This window comes from Carassius auratus, chromosome 32, assembly GCF_003368295.1.
Source record: "Carassius auratus strain Wakin chromosome 32, ASM336829v1, whole genome shotgun sequence".
Taxonomy (NCBI): Eukaryota; Metazoa; Chordata; class Actinopteri; order Cypriniformes; family Cyprinidae; genus Carassius; species Carassius auratus.
In genome coordinates, this window is record NC_039274.1 from 29,678,515 (window position 1) to 29,702,335 (window position 23,821).

At 36.0% G+C, this 23,821-nt stretch overlaps 4 protein-coding genes across 4 annotated transcripts; all 4 read left to right on the forward strand.

The window, feature by feature from the left end:
• Positions 1-1,924: 1,924 nt before the first annotated feature.
• LOC113052043 (transcription factor Sox-19b-like) lies at positions 1,925-5,178 on the forward strand. The gene is made up of 2 exons (XM_026216318.1): positions 1,925-2,872; positions 3,432-5,178. Exons 1-2 carry the CDS (start codon positions 2,241-2,243, stop codon positions 3,667-3,669), a joined length of 870 nt encoding a protein of 289 aa, XP_026072103.1. The 5' UTR covers positions 1,925-2,240; the 3' UTR covers positions 3,670-5,178.
• An 8,827-nt stretch (positions 5,179-14,005) lies between these two features.
• Positions 14,006-15,337, forward strand: LOC113052046 (metallo-beta-lactamase domain-containing protein 1). Its single transcript, XM_026216324.1, has 2 exons — positions 14,006-14,464; positions 14,561-15,337. Exons 1-2 carry the CDS (start codon positions 14,060-14,062, stop codon positions 14,798-14,800), a joined length of 645 nt encoding a protein of 214 aa, XP_026072109.1. The 5' UTR covers positions 14,006-14,059; the 3' UTR covers positions 14,801-15,337.
• Positions 15,338-16,884: 1,547 nt separating this feature from the next.
• On the forward strand, positions 16,885-18,587 carry LOC113052049 (transmembrane 4 L6 family member 5-like). Its single transcript, XM_026216326.1, has 5 exons — positions 16,885-17,200; positions 17,378-17,443; positions 17,699-17,835; positions 18,039-18,225; positions 18,375-18,587. Exons 1-5 carry the CDS (start codon positions 17,009-17,011, stop codon positions 18,381-18,383), a joined length of 591 nt encoding a protein of 196 aa, XP_026072111.1. The 5' UTR covers positions 16,885-17,008; the 3' UTR covers positions 18,384-18,587.
• A 113-nt stretch (positions 18,588-18,700) lies between these two features.
• On the forward strand, positions 18,701-20,843 carry LOC113052435 (lysophosphatidic acid receptor 6-like). The gene is made up of 2 exons (XM_026216876.1): positions 18,701-19,248; positions 20,187-20,843. The coding sequence occupies exon 2, from the start codon at positions 20,229-20,231 to the stop codon at positions 20,841-20,843; it is 615 nt and encodes a 204-aa protein (XP_026072661.1). The 5' UTR covers positions 18,701-19,248; positions 20,187-20,228.
• The last annotated feature ends 2,978 nt before the right edge of the window (positions 20,844-23,821 follow it).

The following is a 23,821-nucleotide window of genomic DNA, read 5'->3' on the forward strand; positions in this document are numbered from 1 at the left end:
TTAAAAGGATTCTTTGAATGCTTGAGTCCAAATATTGTTAAAAAAAAGCATCAAACTAAAACATTTAAAGCCTTTTTAATGTTTTTTTTTTTTCGTGTTTGTTTCTCTTTCTTTCCCTTCAATCAGGCAAAACATCTTTTTTTTTTTTACTTTTATTTATTTGCATTTCTAAAGATTTAAATTTATTTACAAATTTTGATGGAGCCAGTGATGATGAGTAAATTTACTTTACTATTTACAAAATAATAATAACAATAATAACAACAACACTGGCTAAGTTCTAGAAATTCACTGTCCTTTTAAAAATGCATAACAAAGTTTCTATGTCAAGTTCTTGTCAAATCAAGGAAGCTAAAATATTCAACCAGGATGCTCAATGCCTTTTTTATTCTAATGAAACTTTCAAATAAACTTTCTTGAAATTTTCTGATGAATTTATAATTTATATTTCAATGACTATAATTAAATGGGGAAAAATGCAAACACACACACACACAAAGGAAGAACAAAAAACCAAAAACAGTCTAGACACAATATTTATTTAGTTCAGTAAGAGAACTCAACTCACGTTGGTTCTCCCTTACAGGTCGATTCAGGTAGAAGTGTTTGAGCAGCTTAGAGCCCAGCTGAATGGGTGGTTATCTTTTGTGTGCGCTTTGGAAAAACAACTGTGTTGTAACTTGTTTTGGACATACATATTCAAACCCATGAAAACATTGGTTTAAAAAAAGCCATACAATAGTCATAGAGAGGCATGTGAAGCACATGTGTATGCAAACATGAGGGCTTTAAACGACCCGTGTTTGTTTGTAGGGGCCAGCCTTAACATTTTGGACAAAGAGAAAGAGCTGTCTTGGTGCTGTCACAAACCAAATTGGAGAAAGAAAGAACGGCTGAACGAGTCAGGCACTCTCCATAAGAGGTTGTCTGTTTTTTCAAAATATGTTTTATTTATTTTTTTGGATATGGTTATAAGAATAAAGCCCAACAGTTTGTGGTTTGATTGGCATAAAGGCGTAACTGTCAGTCACGAACAGAGGCCACTCACATGGTTCACAAAGGACCTGCAAACTCACAAGCACTCACACCTGTGTCTACACAAAAAAAAAAAAGAGAGAGAGAGAAAGCAACATCTTAAAGCTTCGCTCCCACACCTTTTCTCAAGCAATTACGAACACAGAAAATCCCACACCTATAGAAAGTCACATGCCAAAAATTGTCAACAAAATGGAGTAATGTCACAATACTGTTTAAGGACTTGAAAAAAATGGATCTAATTATATAGGCCTATTGTCTGTGAAAAAAAAACATTAAAATTACACAGAAAACAAAGCTCGAACAAGCTTTGAAAACAATTACTTAACACAATTTACACAGTGAATAACAACTGGTTAATATAACAATAAATCAAAACACTCGTTTTATTTTATAATAGTATATGATGAATAATAGTTTGAAATAACATCAGAATAATAACTTTTATTATACACAGCTAGTTTTCACAGAAACATTTCTCAGACCAGTCTTTTTCCCATGACCCCAGGGTGTCAGGGTTAAGAGCTAACAATAGAAGACACAGAAAGTGTAAAAGTGTAAGTGAAACTAATGAAGTCATAGAAAGTGATTCAAAGAAAGCAGGTCCGGAATAACACATTTGCGTGTGCATCTTTTAAAAGTTCGTTTATTCAAAAAAGAAGTGTGTCGAAAACACTCCGTGAACATATCTAGCCTACTACAGTATTTAATAATTAATAGTAACAGATAATTAGTGCTCTTAGAACAACAAACTTGCCTCGATTCCTTTTTGCAACAAGTGATCTGCTACATAAAAACACCACACCCCTACAATTGATATGCAAATGAGCAAAAGGTTGCATTGAGCGCTGATTGGTCAGACGTGGAATACAATTATACAATCGGTTCAACGTGGACTGCAAACTATTGCGGCTCAACAAGTGGCTTGTGGATAGAGTTCAGCAGAAGTTAGGCAAACAGCTATGATTGAGGAGCTTTTCGCGCCCTTTTTACTTTATTTTGTTTGAGAATTTGTTCTTCATGTTTTGACACATCGAGTTCTTTCTTCAGTGCTGCTTTTTGGCGTTTCATTCGGCCACACAATCCCGGCTGTAAAGAGACTTCACCTGCTCCGGATTTGTTTGACCTGATTAGGTCCGCTTGGACACTTTTAATTGGCCGCCTTACACATTGAGCGCTTGAAACTCAAAGTGTGTAGTGGCACGATGTACAGCATGATGGAGTATGAAATGAAGACCACGGGTCAACCTCATCCCCACCACAACAGTCCAGGGATGTCTCCTCCGGTCAGCGGGGTTGGAAACGCGCACCACGGATCTAAAACCTCTTGTCCACCCGGCGGGGACCCCATGGACAAAGTGAAGCGCCCCATGAATGCGTTTATGGTGTGGTCCCGGGGTCAGCGGAGGAAGATGGCACAGGAGAACCCCAAAATGCACAACTCGGAGATAAGCAAACGCCTCGGGGCGGAATGGAAACTTTTAACGGACACGGAGAAGCGGCCGTTCATCGATGAGGCCAAACGGTTGCGGGCCGTACACATGAAGGACTACCCCGACTACAAATACAAACCTCGGCGTAAGACCAAAGCTCTCCTCAGGAAGGACAACCCCGTCGGTAAATATCCTCTCGGAGCCGGCAGCCTGCTGGCATCAGCCGTGGCACAGGGACAAGGCGGGAGCCCGAGAATGGACGGCTATGGCTGGGGTCACACCGGCGCTTATATGGGAATGCAGGGTGAAGCGCTCGGATACCCGCAACAACTGCACCGGTACGAGCTGTCAGCTCTCCAGTACCCGCCGGCACAGACCTACATGAACGGAGCCAGCTCTTACAGGTTTCTTTTATCACTATATATTTTTTTATTTTTACGTTGGCTTGACAATGTGTGGAACTGGAAAGCTAGTGGTGTGCTCCATTTTCTGAAGAGAAGTGGAAGAATCGAACGTTTGTGAACCATTTCACATCGTTCTCTTTAATTCGTTTCAGTGGAGTATATTTAATATAAATTCAAGTATGTAAAAGTACTTCTATTTAGATTAAGAGTATTTTGAAGATTGAATTTCTCAGATTAACGATTTTTGTGCTGAATGTGCTTAACTTGTCGCTTAATATCCTCTAAACCGCACACCTATTCCGTCTATAATATCGTTATCAACGCACATCTCCTCACAATTTGCCTATATATTTTCTCTCAGAATCACCACAACTAAGCTGGCTTAACCTGTGTAGACCTGTTAATTGCTTGTCAGCATTACTGGGAGCAAATGGGCGTTTTATGTGTGGAAAGATACAGATTATCAATGCTGCTCTTGTCTGTCTGAGATCTATTTATCAAAATGTTTTTTTCTTCTTCTCACTATTATGGCTAATTGTCTCTTTGTTTTTGTCCACAGCCAAATGTCATATAGCGGCAGCCCTCAGCAGCCCAGTCCGGTGATGTCTATGGTTAAACCAGAACCACTATCCCATTCGCCCACTGGCCACCACCGTGGGGCTTTCCAAGGGGACCTGAGGGACATGATTAGCATGTACATTCCAGGTGGTGATGCCAGTGATGGCTCAAACCAGAGAACCTACCCTGGTGTCCAACAGCACTATCTTGGTGGAACTGTTCCCCTCACTCATATCTGAAGTTTAGGGAATGCTCCCTGAACTCCTATTAGTTGGCCCGTTATTGGGACCGTAGTGCTACAAATAGACTATGGATTACTGAACACTTCTGATTGTTTACTACCTCCTTGCTGTGAATGATCTGAAGTTCTGTTGAACCTGTATAGCTAATTTAGCTGTTTCAGTCTCTTGTGTTCTGTCTTTTTCACACAATGACCAGGCATAACTACTTCTCATCACATTAAGGTCAAGTCAGCCGTTTTCTCTATTCCAGATAATCTTGCACAGCTATCCTCTTTATTCCTCTAATAGATTTTTTTTTCTTTTTCAACAAGTGTTCTTTTGTGCTCTGTGCAATGTTTAGAACATGCGTTGTTCATGCAGCAGTGGGCAATCATTATTCAAAGTCTTAAGTGGGGTACAAAACGGGGCGAAACTGCATTTTGGGAACTTCAAAAAACAGGTCCACTGATGATGATCGCAATGGCCAGTGATGGCATATGTGACCTTGAGGAGAGTAAAAATGTAGTTTTGTGAACCCGGTTTTCCCCAGATGTATGCCCAAACTGGCTCAGCACATGGAATAACTGAGTAATGGGTTGAGTTTACCTTTTAAGTGTCTCTTTAAATTTGGGCAATATCGTAAAGTGTTTTGGAATATCTCAGGGCATTCTTGAAATAAATAGCAGGACATGACCATATAGATCAGCTTTAACTTTTACTTCATATAATTAGAAATCTTTGGAACCCAATTTGTAATTGAGAGGAGAAAAAAGTAATTGTCACAATCTGCCTTTTCCTACTTTTAATAATAGCTGTAAATTCATATTTACCATACCAGTGTGGACGTGAGTTTGTGAACTAACTTTTTTGTTTATAGTCATTTTTTGTTGCACTCCTGTAAATGGTGAACTTTTGCCATATTTATAGCTTTCTAAATGTTTAGTTTGTCTGGCTTAGCATTCCAGCTTTTCCCTCTTATGGGTCAAACTTAGTTGCACTGATCTTTTGCTGTCAGTCAATGCACTTCGTTAGACTAGGAGGTTATCGACTAATCACCTGGTCATTCTTATTCTACCACAGCATTAAGTCTGCCTCTGCCATTACAGTATGGTTGACCAGTTAGTTCAGTGCACTTGACTGAATATTTCTTTTGGTGGCTTTTTTATTTTTTTATAATATACCCCCCACAGTGACCTTGGTCCTTTGTCAATAAAATGCAAAGTTATGTCAGTCTTGAGGTTTGTTTTGAACTCAAACTGTGCAGGTGGCAGTCAAAAATTAAAGTTTGTCAGTCCAGCTCATTTTTGCCACAAAGCTTGGTTAGCTAGTTACTAATGTTTTGGTTAATGAAATGATTTTAAGCACAATGAAAAGTTTACATTGCCATTGAAGTGAGTTTGCAGCTTGCTGTTTAAATTTTCTTTAAAAAAATGGTTTTAATGTTGGTTGTAAATACCTTTTTGTACAGGTGTTTTTGTGGCTCTTATAAGGGCTATTCTTGCAGAATAAAAAAAATTGAAAACGCAATGTCTTGTCTCAAGTTGTAATTATTTTGAAGTGAATCTTTTTGAATGTTTGTAATTTCCAAGTCGCATGCAACTCGTATTCTTTCATTTTGGACCTTCAGTATCATCGCAATAGTTTTATCACACTAATGGACAATGTACCTACTATTTGCAGTCAGTCATGGTCTGTTTAATGTGACGGTGTCTGGTAATAACTAAAGATTAAAATGAGTGTTTGTGATTATCAACATGGTGATCTCAAAGAGGTGCTGCTCCATGTAAAATAAGCCCAGTTATTTTATGGCTTTATGTTTTTCACAAATTACAAACAAATTTAAAATGCATTAGGGCCAACATTCTTAAATGGTACCCAGTGTTTATTATTAATCTCTTATTATAATTATGAATTTATTTCATAGTTTTATTAAAACCGCTTCTAATCTAGGCGTATTAAGATTTTTAACGAGGAAAAATGCTGAGTCCTAAATGTAGACTACTGTAATGTGTGTGTGTGTTGGGGTGGGGGGGGGTAATAATAATACATTTTTTAATAATACGTTTGTGTCGTAAAAAAGTTTGAGACGAGGGTTAAATATAGAGCAAACAGCCAGAAAGGAGCGATTTAAGGGCGAAAGCATCTACTTTCACTGTCCACCTCAGGATAACCCTCTCTATCCAGATTGAAAACTGGTTGTTGTCTCGCTCGTAATTGGCCGTTTCGGAGGGACATTGTCCGTGTCTTTTGAGCTCGCAGGTGTACGTAGTAAGCCACTGAATCCGGAGAGGCTCCCTTGGACCACTTTGTTCTCTTTTTTCGCTCCCCGCTGTGCGGAAAATTAGCGTTGCCGTCGTTTCTCCCCGTTTTCTCTTTGGGTTTAACCCCCGCTCCACCTAATGTTATTCTCATGAAAATGTAAGAGCTCGCTGCGGCTAATCGGAGGGCGCGGGGGGGCGAGAAGTTAAGTTTACATTTACCTTGATTTACAGTTCAGGCGTGTTTCAAGATAGATTAAGTAAATCATTATCTATTATCATTTTTGGATAAAAATGTTTAAAGGAAGAAAATTAAGCCCTCTTAATTTTTTTTTTTAAGTGCTTTGCGTATGGTCAGACAACTTGTGGTGGTGGTGGGGGTAAGAGGGTGTGTGTGGGGTGGGGGGTTTGGGGGTTCCTGGATGCTCTGCTGAGAAACACAATCACTTAGCAACAACCAGTGAGGCTTCAACGAACTGTTACCAGTGTATATTGTGGGTTGCCAGTTTGCAGATTAAGCCCAGAATTCGATGTCGGAGAATGTGTATTTAAAAAAAAAGTTTTAAATTAGTTGACAGCCTGTTGTAATTTCGTCATAAACCCTGAAACGAGATTAATGGTTGCCCTGGCAACTGGGGGGGTGCGTAATATTTACATGCATTCCGAGGGAGCCGCTCCCCTCTTGCACGCACACACACTCGCGCGCACACACACACACACATACACACAGGCTTCTGCCCAACAGGTGAAATAAAAACTGCGAATATGAAGAGGCTGGTGATTGTGGGTATGAACTGAAAAAAATACTGTAAAATTTTGACATTTGATTTGATTTCAGTCATGCAAATGGAAATACAATGCAGCATGTTGCATTTTTTTTTTTGTCCAGAGTATAAAATTTTTTGTCTCACACTCATGTTGCTTTGTTGTAAGCATGTTTTGTTTATGGCCGTCTTAAATGTCTTAAACTATGCATTCTCAGTACTATACTACTTTAGCATTTATTTTCATTTCTGTTTCACAGAAAAAAAAATGTCTCGATGGTGAGTAAGTAATATCATCATTTTCATTTTTAAGTGAGCTATTTCTTTAAGCAGACTATGCTAAGTAATGAATTTTTCAACCTGTCCACAGGCCTACATTAAAGCATGTTTAATCACTCTTACACGATGACTTGTCAGTCTTACCTCAGACGCTGTGTATGCACAGGTGAGTGAGTGGGCGTACATTTTTCTTCCTTTTTTTTTTTTAACCGAGTCGCTACGCTTGGTTGAAATGCCACCAAGGCTGGATACACGCATGTTTGTGAGTCAGCCTCGATGAGCCACTGCCTGTCACGCAATAACAGGAGGGTGGCCCGACTCATCCGATAACAATCTGTGTTGTGTCTGCCACACGTCAAATGTAACTTTATAGGTTAATAATATGAAGCCTGTTTAAACAGAAACATCTGTTTGTGTATACTTTATACTTTGTATTGTGTACACAGACAAAAAAAGCACAGTATAAAAATGTAAAAGATAATAGAGAAAAAAAAATCTGTACACCATTGGTGGGACGTTTCTGCCAAATCTATCAACTTCCTGTATCTTGAGGTATCTTTTAAAATCAAGATTTTGGATGCTATTTTAAGTTGGAGTAGGTGTGTACCTCATAAGTTTTTCGCTTTATTTATTCAGAGGGAAATAAAATGAAACACACAGACAGATTCCAGCTTGTCAACAAAATATATCTACATCAAAAGACTGGCATAAGGCCAAGGCAGTAGTCTACCTGCTTAGCTCATATAGTTGGCAATGACCAGGGTAAAATGTGTTTTGTTTGTTTGTTTGTTTTTTCTGGATAAGACAACCGTAATACCCCTATAAATTTGTTTTTTGTCATGATGAATTTAAAAAGCTGAATAGGAAGTTGAATAAAGTGTGTTATTACTTCACACTGTAAAACTGATTGAAACTTTAAAAGACTAAAATACTACCATAAAACATGTTAACTGGTTAACACTATGTTCTCTTACTATACAGGAAAACTGTAATGGGTCTTATTTAAAGTGAAGCTGTAGACTGACATTTCCAGATTTCCCTGGCTGACACTTCACATTTGTTGATATTTTAAATAATTGTGTTTCTTCATAGTTTTGTTATCAGTTCGGGTTTTATGATACATCCTAAATGGTTCAATTAATGTATTGCTGTGTTACGATTAACTAGTATTTACCTCAGCCTGTGGAAAGTCTACTTGTGAAGAACTTTGATTCTTTATCTTGCCGCACCACCTTTGTTATTAGTGGTTATCAGTATATGTTAATGGTGCACAATAAACGGTTTTAATAGCAGCATAGGCTTGATAATTCAGCAGAAAAGTGCTGTTGGGTTTACCAGTTTAAAATCAAATCTTTTTTATAATATAAATTACACTTTTAAGATGTGAAATGTACAGGTTGTTCTGTGAATATGTGTACATTTTAACTGTATTTGTTACACAATTATTCCGGCAGTGTTTTTTCTGTACAAACTACAGGACTTTTTTAAAACAGTGTACAGGGGGAAAAAAACTGAAAACATAGAGACCCCAGAGGTCTAAGCCCACCTTTCTGAGTATCCATGGCAGGCTTTGACAGAGCACGTGTACATTTCTTAATGTGGTTAATAGAGGAAGCATTTGTGCAGCAATGAAAGAGTGATTGACAGATAACACTAATGAGAGCACCACACCCCGGGCAAGACTGGTCTTGCAGCAAATCAAGGGAGAGCAAGGTGGGGTGAAACAGAGGCAGAATGAAACAAGATACTCTGGATTACTATTCCCAAAAAAGATAAATCCATCACCTGTGATTTTATGCATGCAATGTTAACATGCATGTTAACAGGCATACCTATGATGCTACTTTATTGTCTATGCTTTGACAAAAAGCTGGGAGCTAAGGATATCTTTGACAAACCGGTCTGACACAGGAGATCTGCCACTGTAGGCTGGATATAGGACATTTGTCAAGCATCCCACATAGATGGGAAGGTGCTGGTGCATACCACTGATTAAAAGATATAGATACAGCAGGAAACATTCTCCTTCTCAGGTGAGGTAAGATAGGAATATAGGCCAAACTTTGACCTGACAAACAAAACAACAGACTGTGTCATCCAACATTATGGATTTTAATAATAGGCCTACATTCATTTATCTGTCAAAAAAAAAAAAAAACTGCACTCTCAAGAACTAACTAAACCTCTGTCCTTACTCCACTGAATATTATTTACATAGATAAATTATACTGTTTAAAAGAAAGATTTTGAATTATTTAATTTTATGTAAATGTATTAATTTACTGTAAAAAGGTATATTATTGTTTTAATATTATTACAATTAAAACAACTGTTTTCTATTTGAATATATTTTAACATGAAATGTATTCCTGTGTTTGAAAAGCTGAATTTTGTTGCAGGACCTTTTATAGAAATCATTCTAATGTGCTCACTTGGTACTCAAGAAACTATTCTTATCAATATCAGTGTTGAAAATGGTGACGCTTAAAACTTTTGTGGAGAATTTTTAAGGTTCTTTGATGAATAGAAAGTTCAAAAGAACAGCATTTATTTGAAAGAGATTTTTTTTTTTAACATTATAGATGGCACTTTTGATCAATTAAATGTGTCCTTGCTTAATAAAAGTATTAACTTGTTAAGGTTGACCCCAAACCTTTGAATAGTAGTGCAAGGATATTTACACTTTGAATGACCTTCATTCATATCTTTAGCTATCTTCAACTGTAAATAAGAAAAACAAAATTCATTCTCTGTCTGACAGTTTATTTGAAATGGGGTCTGATGAGCATCGATGATAGGTGTGTTGACGTGTGCCTAGCCCTGCTGATCAGCAAGAATAGCCGGTTGCAGTTGGGGGTGGAGTTGAGAAGAGATCCATCAGATCAGATGATTTCTGCTTTTCAGTCTACGGGAATTACACTACTTACAAGAAAGCAAACTTAATGCTGATCTTGAGTTGACTCTGCAGCTTAAGGAAAATGTGCAGTCTAAATTAGAAGCATTTATTTAACCATGAACAAGCCTAAATTATGACCACAACCAAAGACAACATGCAGAGAATATCCCTTTAGAGGAACTTACAAAGGAACCTATTCTGTTATGCTTCACTTTTATGTTTACGTATATGAAATCTGTGAAAAAAAAAAAAAAAAAAAAATTCTAACGCCTCCTTAAAATGGAACAATTTACAGAAACAAAACATATTTCTTCTAGCCAATTTCAATGGCACTTGTAAATGTTTGTCATAATTGATTTGAGAATTCCACTACATTATTTACAAAGGATATGCAGTTTGGAGAATGGGTGGATGATTTGGAGATTCTTTTGTATTATGTTTTATACTTTGCTTTATTTAAAATAATTTATACCAGTTTATTGTTTCATTGCTTTGTCTCACACACATTTCACATCAGGTCACACATCCATTCTTAGTTTAATTTTAGTCGCAGTTTTTATCCTGGGAAAATAAAGGCACAGAAAACTTTTTGTATAGGACTAGAGTAACTATCCATTAAATGACTGTTAATTAGTAAGAAAATTATTTGAAATGATATGCTTGTAAATTGATTGTCAGTGTTAAGACTAAATTAAATGTAATATTTATTTTCATATCACAAGTCATTTTAAGTGTCTGTGCATGATGAAATTAAATTGAACTATATAATCTGAGTTTATATTAGAGAAAAGATTTGCTCTTCCTGCTTTTACTATTTAGATAAAGCTCTCATTAGATGCCAGGGCTTATCTTTCTGCCATTTGCATTCAGCCGTCCTGTCTGAGTGCATTCGGACTATTGTTCAAGCAGTGCTTGTTTAACTCTGTTTGTCTGTCTGCTCTGACATTCTTGAAAGGAAGAAAGAAAAGAAATCCAACTCGTAGTAAATTAAAACAAAATCTTTATTCTGATTTCAGTCTTACTGATTTCAGACTTCTTGAGGTGGTCTTAATAAAATAGCAACTGAATGCATTTTCTGAACCAGAACTAATACTGCTAGTATATCTTTCCATGCTTTCTACTTCTACTTCGAAGAGTTTAAACTAATGAAATGCAAAGAAATGAGTTTGTTTCAGTCAAATACTACTGAAAGTCCATTGTACTTAAAATAAAAAAGTTATATGTACCCAAAATGTTATATTAGTAAGTTGGAGCCACTGATTTATAATAGAGATGAGCGGTTGCAGCAGATTTCTAGTTCCCAGCATGCTTCATGTCAGATTGTGTAAGTGTTTTCTTCACAAGAAGAATAAAGGGGAGATGTATTATTATTATTATTAATTACTGCTCTGTTATTTTGGCATTTAAAGGAGTTTATTTTATGTTCTAGTTTTATAAGTTTATCATCGTTGGTAAGAGTAAAGCTTGCGGATAGCACGGGATAAGGCTAAAAAGCTTCAAGGTGATAAATACATCATGGAAATATAGTGATAGGATCTTTGATGGTTGTATTAGCACGTGCTAATGTGATATTGCTTATTAACACATAACCATGAAGATTCAGTTAGTTCTATTTCAAGTCAAATTGTGGAAAACAAGTTTGTGTAACCCTTTGCCTCTCTCTAGTGGTATAATTATGTATCACAGTTCATTAACTTGAACCATCCATAATGGATAAATGCAACAATACAACTTCATATAAGAATAAAAGATTATTTGTTTAAATGCTTTTTTCCCCCTACAGCTGTTTAAGTCTTTTTAAAAGCCTTTCACACAACAAACACAACAAATGATCTGATGGAACTGTTTTACTCAGTGGTCAGAAGTACACTGGAACTTTTAGATATGGAAGAAAAAAACACTTGTTTGTAATATTTCATTCATGAAATAACCAACAAAGAACAACAGATGTTCAGAAGCAAAAATGGAAAATAAATTCACAAATGTAATGTGTGCAAATATGCAATTTTCATCATTCAAATAAAATTGTCCTTTTACCTGCTTGAAACTTGCTTTTGATTGGTGAATAACATCTATATATAAAAAAAGTTATTTGTACTAAGTTTCTACAATTACACTCAACAGCATGGCTACATTTAGTATTGCATGACAAATGCAACATAAGAAATACAACAGTAAACGATTCATTACTGTTGTGTCTCTACATATAAACTAAAGAAATCATTCTGTTTTGTCAAATGACAACAGAATATCTTTTCTAGAGTGTGAAGCTAAATGGGCATATGTCCTGGAAGACTTTTTGGATTTGGTTGGATTTGTCTAGATAGAAAAAAAAAATTAAAAATTTAAATTTAAATTTAAAATATTTTAGTCATTTTTGGTATTTTTTTACAATTCTTAAATGTATATTTACAAAACTCTTGACAGACTGTTTTTATCCCACAGAATTATTAAAAATGGTTGCATGGGTTTTAGTGTCTATTTAGTGAGCCAGTGTAAAGTTAGCATTGAGAAAGTATTTCAGCAATAATATATGTAGGTTTAGTACATTTTTTTTTAAATGTATGGTTGAATGCAAGCATTCAATTGACACTATTCCTTTACTTGGGAAAAAAAAAAAAAAAATCCTCACCATACTGTTTTTTTGGTCCACTTCAGGTCACCTGGAATACGTGAATGTGTTCATTATATAGTATTTGTGCCTGCTTCTCAAGTAAACACTGATAAATTCTTTTAACAAGTGACAGAGCTTCATTTCACAAGAACTGTCATTTTGATTAAAGTACATCTAATTCCCTGATCGACTGTTCAGTGCACTTTGTCAAACTAAGTGGTCACTGAATTTTCCTGGTGTTTGGATCTACTCAGTCGTCTTCCTGAGGGCAGGGCTGCTTTTCCAGAGAACCTGAGCTGCAATCACACCATTAAAGAAAGAAGAAATGATGTAGGTGACAGCCATGAGGGAATAACATTGGAACATCTTTAAATGCTAATGATGGGGCTTCGTGTTTAAGAAGTTGCAATATCTACGATATTAATTAAAAAGAATGCAAGATGCAATAATTGAAGTTGAAAAGTGGGTTGATAATAGGGGATTTCAATTATCAGTAGCAAAAACACAGATCATTTGTTTTTCAAGGGTGGCATAAAATCACACCCCTCTCTTTAAAATTGTATGGGAATCCTCTGGAAGTAAAAATGTTTTTGGGGTTTTGGTTTGATGAAAAACTGAGTTCATCTGTATAAAATTAAAGACAAGTATAAAAAGATTATTAATAGTCTTCAGTGTTTATCAGGACAGGAATGGGGAGCAAGTAGAGCATCTTTACAAAATATACACAGGTCACTCATGAGGTCGGTCTTTGACATGGATGTGTAGCTTATATGTTGGCAGCAGAAACAAACCTCAAACAATTTGATGCATTGCAACTCAAGCCCTAAGAATCTGTAGTGGATCATTTAATTCATTTCGAATATCAGTGCAGGTGGAAATGGAAGTAATGCCAGTTAATATTGGCATATTAGTTTAATATCCAGGGCAAAAAAAGTGTTTTGCATCCAGTCAAAAGTATATTAGGAACATTGAGACAAACTTGAAAAGTTTTGGGTGGATAGGTGATGCAAAGACTACGTCAATTAAAGTACAACAATACAGTCTCAATATCTTCCATTAAGTGGGAAATACAGTGGGAAATAAATGACAAATCTAAACAAATTCCAGTGTGGTATATAGTGCAGAATGATTTTAAGAGACATTTCAGTGTTTTTATTTGCCGATCGAAAGATCAGGATACAGGATATGCTGCAGGTACAGCTGTATATATTCCAAAGAATGATTCTTATATTAAGAAAAGAGTGTACTGGTTCATTGCACGAAACACAACAAAGAAAGATGTAATTTTATTCAAAAAAATGTAAAGTCAAAGAAGTTTGATCACAAATACTTTTCTATAGCAGGTATTATAGGGGTAAGGCTAACATCATTAAGTTTATTAAATAAACTAAGTTAGGTAAAATAATCAATTTTATTTTTATTATTATTAATATTATAATAATATTTTTCTTTCTTTCTTTCTTTCTTTCTTTCTTGCATTATGTCACTGCACGTCTTGTTCCTCACTCCAGTCCAGTCGGTGGCGGTAAAGCACCTACAAATTGGTTTGCAAAACCCCAATAAACACCAAAGAAGAAGAAGAAGTAAACAGGTTGAAATGAACACGAATCGTTCAATAAGAAAAAGTGAGTCGGGACTAAGTTCCGACATCTCGGGCCAACCGTATTGCGTCTCAGTATTGAAAGAAGGGTACTGCACAGCTGAATCAGACGGGACGTTCAGAGCTGACGGCACTATTTCTTTAATTACTGGACCACACACTATCCTGGTAGACACCGGAGGTCCATGGGATCGAGACTTTCTAGTCACAAAACTTAAGGAGAAGGGTTTGACACCAGACGATGTTGCTACAGTAGTCGGAACCCACGGTCACTCTGATCACGTGGGAAACTTGGGGTTGTTTCAAAACTCCAAAATAATCGTGGGATGTGACATAAGCGTGGGTGATCGATATCTGCCCAACCAGCTGGCTGAGGGACAGCCATACCCTATTGATGATTTCGTAAGTTATTCATATGTCATTTATGGCCATAATTTGACTAACGAAAGGTCAGTATATACTGCCTACTTAAGTAACATGATCCACTCTATCCTCAAGGTGTCCGTCATTCCCACGCCTGGCCACATGGGTAGAGATGTCAGTGTCCTGGTGAAGGGAACATCGGAGGGGACGGTCCTTGTTGCTGGAGACATGTTTGAACGCTGCCATGATGAAGATTCATGGAAAGAGCTGAGCGAGAATCCTCAGATACAGGAGACCCACCGACAGAAGGCGCTGCAGATGGCTGATGTGATCATTCCCGGACACGGGCCATTATTTAGAGTGCACCGGGAATAATAACGGCATTGACGTAATCCTGGACTTGAGACTCCGTTACTGGGCAATTATGAAACCTTAATCACAAAGAACACATTGATTTATATCACCAGTCTGACGCAGGCATTTTAAAATTGGAACTCGTCGTTAACACTGTACATCTACTGTAGGTGTGAAATGAGATAACTTCATTTATCAGTGTTGGCCGGGGCATTATACTGCTTTCTTAGTTTTTTTTTTTTTACCCGTAGTGAGCGCTCGAGGCAGTGACTTGCTTGAGTTATTTTTAGGCTTATCTTGATTTTAGATCGTGCTACAAAAGAAGGCTACGGAAGATATGATTGTCGTCATATGTTGTAATTCAGCAGTAAATGAGGTCAAAGAAGGGACTTTGACAAAAATAATCTGTGAATGGAAATTTTATGTGTGGCATCTTAAAGCTTTATAAAAGGTTAATACAAAAGACACCTGTAAAAAAAATGTCTGCTGTTGAAAAATTTTGTACGTGCATATTGTGCCTTTAAATAAAGTTATCAAAAGTAGCAACAAGCAATCTAATGGCTTGTTTCCACTGAGTGGTATGCTTCGGTAAAGTGTGGTACACAATGGGACTATTTACATGATTTATAATATATTTTTATGTGACCTAAATATTAACTCATAGCCACTCAAAATATATGCTATATGATTCTATTGTGTCAATATAAATATGAATTACAGCATTTTATTAAGTTTGCATGTTCTTGTTTTCATTATCAGCCAAAAACCTTCTTTAGGACATGCAGCATCAGCTAAAAAAAATTATTCATATTCAGGTAGTATTTAAGTACAGAACATTTACTCTTACATGAGTGCTGTCAAAAGTAATGGATGTAAGTTTCTTTTAAATGTAATGGTAAGTTTTTATTCGCTGAGCTATTGCTTTACAACATTTGACATTTTGTACATTATTTAGCTCAGGAATTAACTTTACCTGACATTAAAGAGATAGTTCACCCATAAAAGAAAATTTGACGTTTATCTGCTTAACCCAGGGGCGTCAAAGATGACTTGGTTTCTTCAGTAGAACACAAACCAAGATTATTAGCTCAAACCGTTGCCGTCTATCAGTCTTATAATGTAAGTTGATGGGAATCACGGCTAAAATATTCAATAAAGTGATAGGTGGTGGTAATGCACTTATAAGTCTGCGATCCGCCGCAAACCAAGAAGAAGAAGCCTGCTTGAGAACACGCTCAGGACAGTTCGAACAGTCTGATATTGTGTGAATCAGAGGAAAAAAACGATATAAATACTGTTCAGTTTCTTGCACAGACAGATCGTTTTGTGTCTTTATACATACAACTTTATACATGTATCGTCTCGAGCCACAAGGTTTAATAAGGTTTTGTTTTCGTATGTTTGTTTTAGTTTTATATGTTTTAGCTGTGATTCCCATCCAGTGCAACGGTTTGAGTTAAAAATCTTGGTTTATGTTCTACTGAAGAAACAAATTAATCTCGAAAGCCCTAGGGATAAGCAGATAAACATAAAATTTTCATTTTTGGGTGAACTATCCCTTTAAAGACAGTAAAGTTACTGTTGTCAAAAATACTCTGGTACCTTTGACATGTTGTCTTTACATGGAATAAAATTATGCAAATATCTTATGTACTAGTGTGAGCTTGATCTAAGTTTGCACTGGTGGTTAATAGTTAGTTTGATAAGAAATCATGTGGGATCTGAACGCAATGAAAGGTTCAGAGTTCAGTAAAGAGTCACATGCAGGCAAATCTCCAACAATGAATAACATTCACTGATATCTGACTTCAGAATAGATGACAGGATATAATAATTATCATGACATCAATTAATAGATTATGTTGCACCTTTGAGGTTATATGCATGATTGGTTAGCAATAACAGAAGCTTTATAAGATAGAACAATGTCTCCTTTCCTCAAAACACTGTTTTTCATTCTAGCATACATTTAGTATGTTTCTACATTTAAAAAAAATGTTTTTGACAGACTGACATTGGTAATTCAAAGTACAGTCATAATTTTTATGGCAACTAATAAATCGTAAAAGTGTGACATCAGTTAATGACCTGATTACAGGTAGGTGTGGTGTTAGTCTAGTCAAATACAGTATATAATTCATCCTCTCCTCACTTTAGCACTTGAGAAGAAAGGCTTACACGGCTGAAGTCTACTTATTATTTCTTTTAATTAAACAAAATATTTACATCATGTGTACGGGAAAGTGCTCCAAGGGTATTGGCATCTGTCTCTATCCGCTGGCACTGGTGTCCATCTTCTGCAACATTTTGCTGTTCTTCCCTGATTTTGAAACCAGTTATTCCAAGATGGAAGCAGAGGGACTCTACCGTCTTACAGATGAGATCAAATACATGGGAGGTGTTGTTGGAGGAGGCATCTTGGTAAGGAAATTCTACTCTTTCTCATTGTATTGTCAACAACACATTTCCCCTGACATTTCTGCTGGTGTTGTCTGACTACTTTATTGGCACTATTTACCTGAATGTCCTAAAAACAGAGCATACATTGTGGGCTACATATCTTATATATATTGATATGGCAACTGTTTTCCGTTTTAGGTGTTGATCCCTGCGATCCATATCCACAGCACTGGGAGACAAGGCTGTTGTGCAAATCGCTGTGGGGTGAGTTTTTCCCAGGCTTATGTGTTGTTGTTTTTTTTTGTAGGTCTACACTCTAATACACTTCTATAATACAGCTGGCATGTCTACTTTATTTTAAAAATGAATATTCATAATTTATTTATGAGACAGAATTCACCCAAAATAGAAATATTCTATCCTTTACTCACTCTAATGTCATTCCAAACATGATCAAATATGCTCTTCTACTTTTTCCATTTTGTGACCCTTGCTGGTTGTGTTGTATTTGTCCATTAGATGTTCCTGTCCATTATCTTCGCTGCAGTTGGTCTGGCTGGTGCTCTGTACAGTGGCACTATAGCCGGGGTTGGACTGATTCGTGGACCAGTTTGCAGGTTTAATGATACCACATGGAGCAGACCATTCCTAAATAGGTATGGAAACAACTGGTCCGTCCCATTTCAAATGGCAAATGAGATTGTTTTCCAAAATGAACATTTACTGAAAACAAATTATTAAGAGGAACAAAGGCTCTCTCTCTCTCTCTTTCTCTCTATGGCTCTGTTAACTGTGTTTGTGGAAAGTTACGGTTTTCTTTTTCTTTAATATGACCATTTTTTGTTGTTGTTGTTTGCAGCACTGAAAGCTACTTGGGGAACTCTGACATGTGGGACATTTGCGAAGAGCCAAAAGATATCGTGGTGTTTAACATTGGCCTGTTTTCTGCGCTGCTGGTGGCTGCTTGTTTAGAGCTGCTGCTCTGTGGATTCCAGGTGATCAACGGTCTCTTTGGCTGCATCTGTGGAACATGCAATCACAAAGAGGTATGTACTCTAGATACAAAGGTGACTTCATTTCTAAAGGTCAAATCATTCATTTACCGCATTTATTACTGATAGCCATACAATATCTAACAGAAAGATTGATTTACAATTTTTTGACAGTTGATCTAAATTATGCTCTTTTCCTTTAGGTTGCGTAAGTTCAAAATGACAACAGCCAGATAACGTAGGAGCAAGATTTATCACCAGACACGTATCAGTCTTCATCTGTGACCTTTAGCAAATGTAGGAGTGTATAGTAATAAACAAAAAAGGATCTACAAAATGTACTTCACTGTCTAACATTATATGTTGTATATAAAAACATTATTTACAGATTGAATAAAAGATTGAGAACTTGTGGCAGAACAACCTTTCTGATAATTTCCAAATCAAATATAATTGGACCATTTTTTTGTATAAATGTAAATATGTTAAAGTTTTTTTTTCCTTTCTTATTTTATTCAGATCTTTTAATAATAGTCAATGTTATGTTAATATTTATGTATTTATGTTAACATGGCAAAATATAATAAAAGAATGTTATGTAAATAATGTAAAAAAGGAATTACATCAGTACATGTGTATCAAGAGTAATAGCATATTCAACCACTTTTATGTCAGGCAGGACTTTTTTGACTATGATTTGAATACCCAGATTTTTAAAGCTTTTTACTCTTAAAAAAAAAAGGATTTAGCTGGTGTAGTTGGTTGTAGTGGCTGACATAAAACTCCTTTTTTTTATTTATTGCACTTTTGTGATAATCTTGCTACTGAGGAGTTCAATGTGGTTCAGTGTGGTTTTTGGAGGGTTTCTGCATGTATGTTTATTTTCATAAAATTAGTATTTTAAACAGTATACAGTAAGATGATACCTTAAAAAGAACATCTCAAGCAGTGGACTGTTTCTGCTCTCACCACAAACGCATTTCCTGAAGTGAAGTGGTGACACAGCAGCACAAGAGACGGTTTGTTTCATTGGCATCAGTACCAAAAGAAGAAACAATTTTCTATAAAACTCAAAAGGTGAGTGCAATTACAACATGCACCTAATCATTTTTTCATGTTAACAAATGTTAACAGATACAACTTTAAATTGTAATAATGGATTATTATTAAATGTATGTTTTGAACTTCATATTAACTAACATTCATAAATGCTTTGTTATTATTTTTTATGTTAATAATATAGTTTATGTTAACAAATGAAAGCTTACTGCAAAGTGTTACCAAATACTGTAAATGTAAAACATAGGATTAAAATAAATTCCTTGTGTATTAAAGGGATTTGACTTCACTATATATATATATACATCTATATATTCACATCTATAAATACATTTAAAATGGCATGTTTTTGGGAAGTCCTGACTTAACAACTTCTATTAAAGTATTGCATGTTACACTTAAGGTATTCCTTTAGTGTGCAAGTAGCGTGTATACATACATACATACATATATATATATATATAGATATATATATAGAGGCTATAAATATATTTAAGTAAACCATGCAAGATTGCTACTGAATTGAAGAGCTTTGATCATTATGTTAACTAATTTTCTGTTCTACTGTAAAAACATAACTTATACAGAACATACAGAAGTTTTATTTTTTCTAGAACTCATTTTTTTCAAAAGAGATCGCAAATGTGTGGGTGTCAGGATGGCATGATCTGAAATGTACATTGTACCTCTTATGAGACTGTTGATGTCACTTGACCTTTAAAATTACAAATTTTAACCCGACACTCATTTCTAAACACTTTGAGTAGATTAAAGGTTTATTCTTAGACACTTTTGTACTTCCCACACACACAAGCTACTACATTCTCGCAATACTCTGCTGAACATCTGCAAAGAACCAGTGATTTCAAGATCTCTTCTTGGTGCAAAGATTGTTAGGCATGATGTTGTTGTTTTAACAATCATCACACAACCATTTGTTTCTCTTGTCATTACAGGCCATTGAAGATTAGTCAAGAAGATAAATCCTGAGAGCGGCGATGCCAAATCTTACCAATATGACATGTCCAAAATCAGAAAAAGACCAGGTTTTTGTTGCCGTGTATTCAGTGGTTTTCATTTTTGGACTAATTCTCAACCTGACTGCACTTGTGGTTTTCTTCCGTAACTCTAAATCACGCTCGCACACCACAGTGTACATGATTCACCTGGCCTTTGCTGATATTATTCTGGTTTGTACACTTCCTGTGCGGATCTATTACCATGGGGGGTTGGGGGTTCCAAGTCCAACAATCTGTGAATTTGCTGGTGTCATACTGCTAAGTAACATGTACAGCAGCATCTTACTCCTCACGTGCATTAGCTTGGACCGTTGCGTAGCAGTCTGCTTCCCGATGTCTTCTCGTGTCCGTGAGGGCCGCAAGAAAGCATGGTGCGTGTGTCTGGGAATCTGGATCCTAACTATCACAACAAGCTTACTGATCTACTTTCAAGAGAAGCAAAACAATCAAGAAAATAAAAACAACATCACATGTTTTAGTGATTTTCCTAGAATTTCGACTCAAAAGCCTGCTCTCGTTTCCACTCTAATTGTCGGGTTTGGGATGCCACTAACTGTAATGATTGCCAGCTGGGTGACTCAAGGGAAATACTAAAGGGAGGGATTTTTTGCATCACATTCAACCACAGTGTCACGCACTTGCTGCATCCCAATGTGTCTACTTATACTACGACCTTAAAGTATGTACTCTTTTAGTGAAGAAAAAGTGCACACATTTGAGTGTGTAGTAGAAGAGTAGGCAATCTCAGAGACATCAGTGAAATCATTGATAAACTAACTGCCTTTTTGCTTTATTGACCCACTATTTTCCCATTTAATGCTGTTCAGTTTCTTTGTCAGAATCTGTATTGTTAAAAGCGCTATATGAATAAAGGTGACTTGACTAATGGACCACTCTGTTGCACAGTTACATGCATCCTGTCACTGTAAATTGCCCTGTCAATCATCCTCTCAGTTTAATTTAATTTAACTTCCTACCATGTTGAAGATAATTTTTAAATGATGCATTTAAAGGTGCCACATGCATGTTTTTGACTCTACTAAAACATAAAAATACTATAATATGTTTTCAGATATTTCAGAAACATGCTAAGTTAATATACTTGTTTATCTGAAAAACAATGCTACAGTCAGTTAATCTTCTTTGAAATTGTGAAATTGTGTCTCATTTTTGTTTTGTGAAGGTCCAGAAAAGTATGAAATGCAGTCAGAATAGTCCATCTGCCATCAGTGGTTCAAACGTAACATTATGGAGCAATGAGAACATTGCTGCGCAGAGTACTTTTTGTATGCAAAATTCATTCAACAATTTGTCTCCTTTGTGTCTCTCCACATCACTGTAGCGCCATTTTGGAGAATATGAGCTGATTGCAGGCAGCTTACACTCTTCTGTGTCAGTCGCGCCACAAGAATGCACTGTTTTCTTTCAAATCAAAGTGTAAATACACATAGAAAACGTATCTTTGTGGTGCAGTTGACACAGAAGAGCGTAAGCTGCCTGCATTGAACCACTGAAAGCAGATGGACTATTCTGACGATGTCTTTGATCCTTTTCTGGACCTTGCCAGTGTATGGGACAGTCGCAAGCCTCCCAGTTTTTATCCAAAATATCTTAAATTGTATTTCAAAGGCAAGCAAAGCATTTACGGGTTTGGAACGACATGTTACTAATGACAAAATGTTCATTTTTGGGTGGAGTATCCTTTTAATGGAAAAAAGTTCACATTGTTGTTGAAGATGAAATATAACACAAATAACATTAAATAAACATTTTTAATAGGTCAAATTTTTATTATTAATAATTCAAACCCTTTTATCTAAACCTCTCTACTTAACATTCGTTCGCACACATCCACCAATGTTTTTTAACTTTTTTATTCGTGTTTGTAGTTCTTAATTGAATCATTGGTCAAAGCACAATGGATTGTGGGTAAAATTAGCATTCCAAACTGGATATATAGCCCTCCAAAGGGCACTTCGAAGTGAAAACAATTAAGGCTGCCATATTGAAGGGTTGTCCCAAACCGAAATGCTCAAAACTGGCCACTTCAGGGCTCTTTGGATTTAAGGATTTTGAAGGGTACAACTGATGGACACCTCGGCCCCCATGATCCTTTGCACAGGGAAGTTGTTTGGCATCAGAGTTCGACTTCACCGATAAATGTATGCGCTATAAAAAATAATTTGTTGAGTCAACTAAAAATACTTTGTTACCCCGCTGTCAAATTTTTTTTGTTATCTTGACAATTAAATTTTTGTTTAAACAACTTATAAAGATAATAAATTTGTTAAGTTGACTTGACTATTATTTCCTAGTTCAGTTGACCTAAATCACGTTTTGTCAGCTGGGATTTTTCATTTGTTTTATTTACCTGTATCAATAAACTTAAGCAAATGTAACTCCACTGCCTTAAATTTTTAAATAAAAATGACAAAACACTTTTTTATTATTTAATTTATTAAACGATAGAGACAACAATTTCATTCACATTTAAATTGAACAAGCAATTTGCTGTGTCAACACATCAACAGACAATGTGTTTGTCAAAAGGGATCATTTTAAATTTCATACCTCAATATGAAAAGTCAAAAGGTTAAACACTGCATATTAACCCTGCAAAAGTTTACCTGCACTCCCCCCACAATAGTGCAAGTTATTGGTCAAAATGAGAAACCAAGATTACATTTTGTGGTCATAATACAAGAAACAGATAGAAAAAGGAAAGAAAAGCACTTGTCAATTTAAAGAAAAATGTGTACATTACTGTAAAAGAAAATGTGATTTGTTTTCATGACAAAATGCATATTCCAAGTCATAACATTATAAAATTTAATGTGCATTCGAAAAAGTAGTGAAAGGTTCAAAACAACCAAAAGCTACTTTTAAAAAATGGAGCAGCTGTCCTTTGCAAGTTTTTGCAGAGCTTCAGTGGTGTATTTCATGCACTTGTGGTAGTGGATGTTTACTGCAGACAGGCCCTTTAGGAATCCAAATGCCTTGGGGACATGGGAGATGTCAGTGATGACATGATGTCAATAAGTGGAAAATACACCAACTAGGCTTAAAATTGTTTACATGTTATTTTCTTTATAGGTACCCTATATGATTTCTGAATGTCATCAAATGTGACAAACCAATGCAACATATGAGTTTTCTTTTTCCTCAATTCAATTTTGCCTGCTTGCTATTCAGTCTAGTCTGTCCCACCATTTTAAGCCCATTTTGTCATGACAATCCTGCATGAATATTTACAAAATTAACAAGGTCCATTTTGTTATGAAAATCCTACAAAAATAACTCCCCTTAACACAAGATGAAATATGAAGGAGCCCCGTGCCTAGGTGTAGTAGAAAAAACTCTTAACACTTTGAGTAACAAATTTGATCATCGACCGGAGAAGGCTCTCACTTCCGGTTCAGTGGCTGCGGTTCTGAATCTGTGGTGCTGCGGGTCTGCAGCTGGATATATCTCAACTCATGAGACAGTTTAGATGCACAATATTTATGTGTGTCTCTCAAAACAACGCTCATACCGAAAGCTCATTTTACACAGTTAAAAACTTTACGTTACTT

Coding starts and splice junctions, on each gene's coding strand:
- LOC113052046 (XM_026216324.1), top strand. CDS start 14,060: ATGAACACGAATCGTTCAATAAGAAAAAGTGAGTCGGGACTAAGTTCC. Junction 14,465..14,560: donor CATACCCTATTGATGATTTC/GTAAGTTATTCA, acceptor TCTATCCTCAAG/GTGTCCGTCATTCCCACGCC.
- LOC113052435 (XM_026216876.1), top strand. CDS start 20,229: ATGCCAAATCTTACCAATATGACATGTCCAAAATCAGAAAAAGACCAG.
- LOC113052043 (XM_026216318.1), top strand. CDS start 2,241: ATGTACAGCATGATGGAGTATGAAATGAAGACCACGGGTCAACCTCAT. Junction 2,873..3,431: donor AACGGAGCCAGCTCTTACAG/GTTTCTTTTATC, acceptor TTTTGTCCACAG/CCAAATGTCATATAGCGGCA.
- LOC113052049 (XM_026216326.1), top strand. CDS start 17,009: ATGTGTACGGGAAAGTGCTCCAAGGGTATTGGCATCTGTCTCTATCCG. Junction 17,201..17,377: donor TTGTTGGAGGAGGCATCTTG/GTAAGGAAATTC, acceptor TTTCCGTTTTAG/GTGTTGATCCCTGCGATCCA. Junction 17,444..17,698: donor GTTGTGCAAATCGCTGTGGG/GTGAGTTTTTCC, acceptor TTTGTCCATTAG/ATGTTCCTGTCCATTATCTT.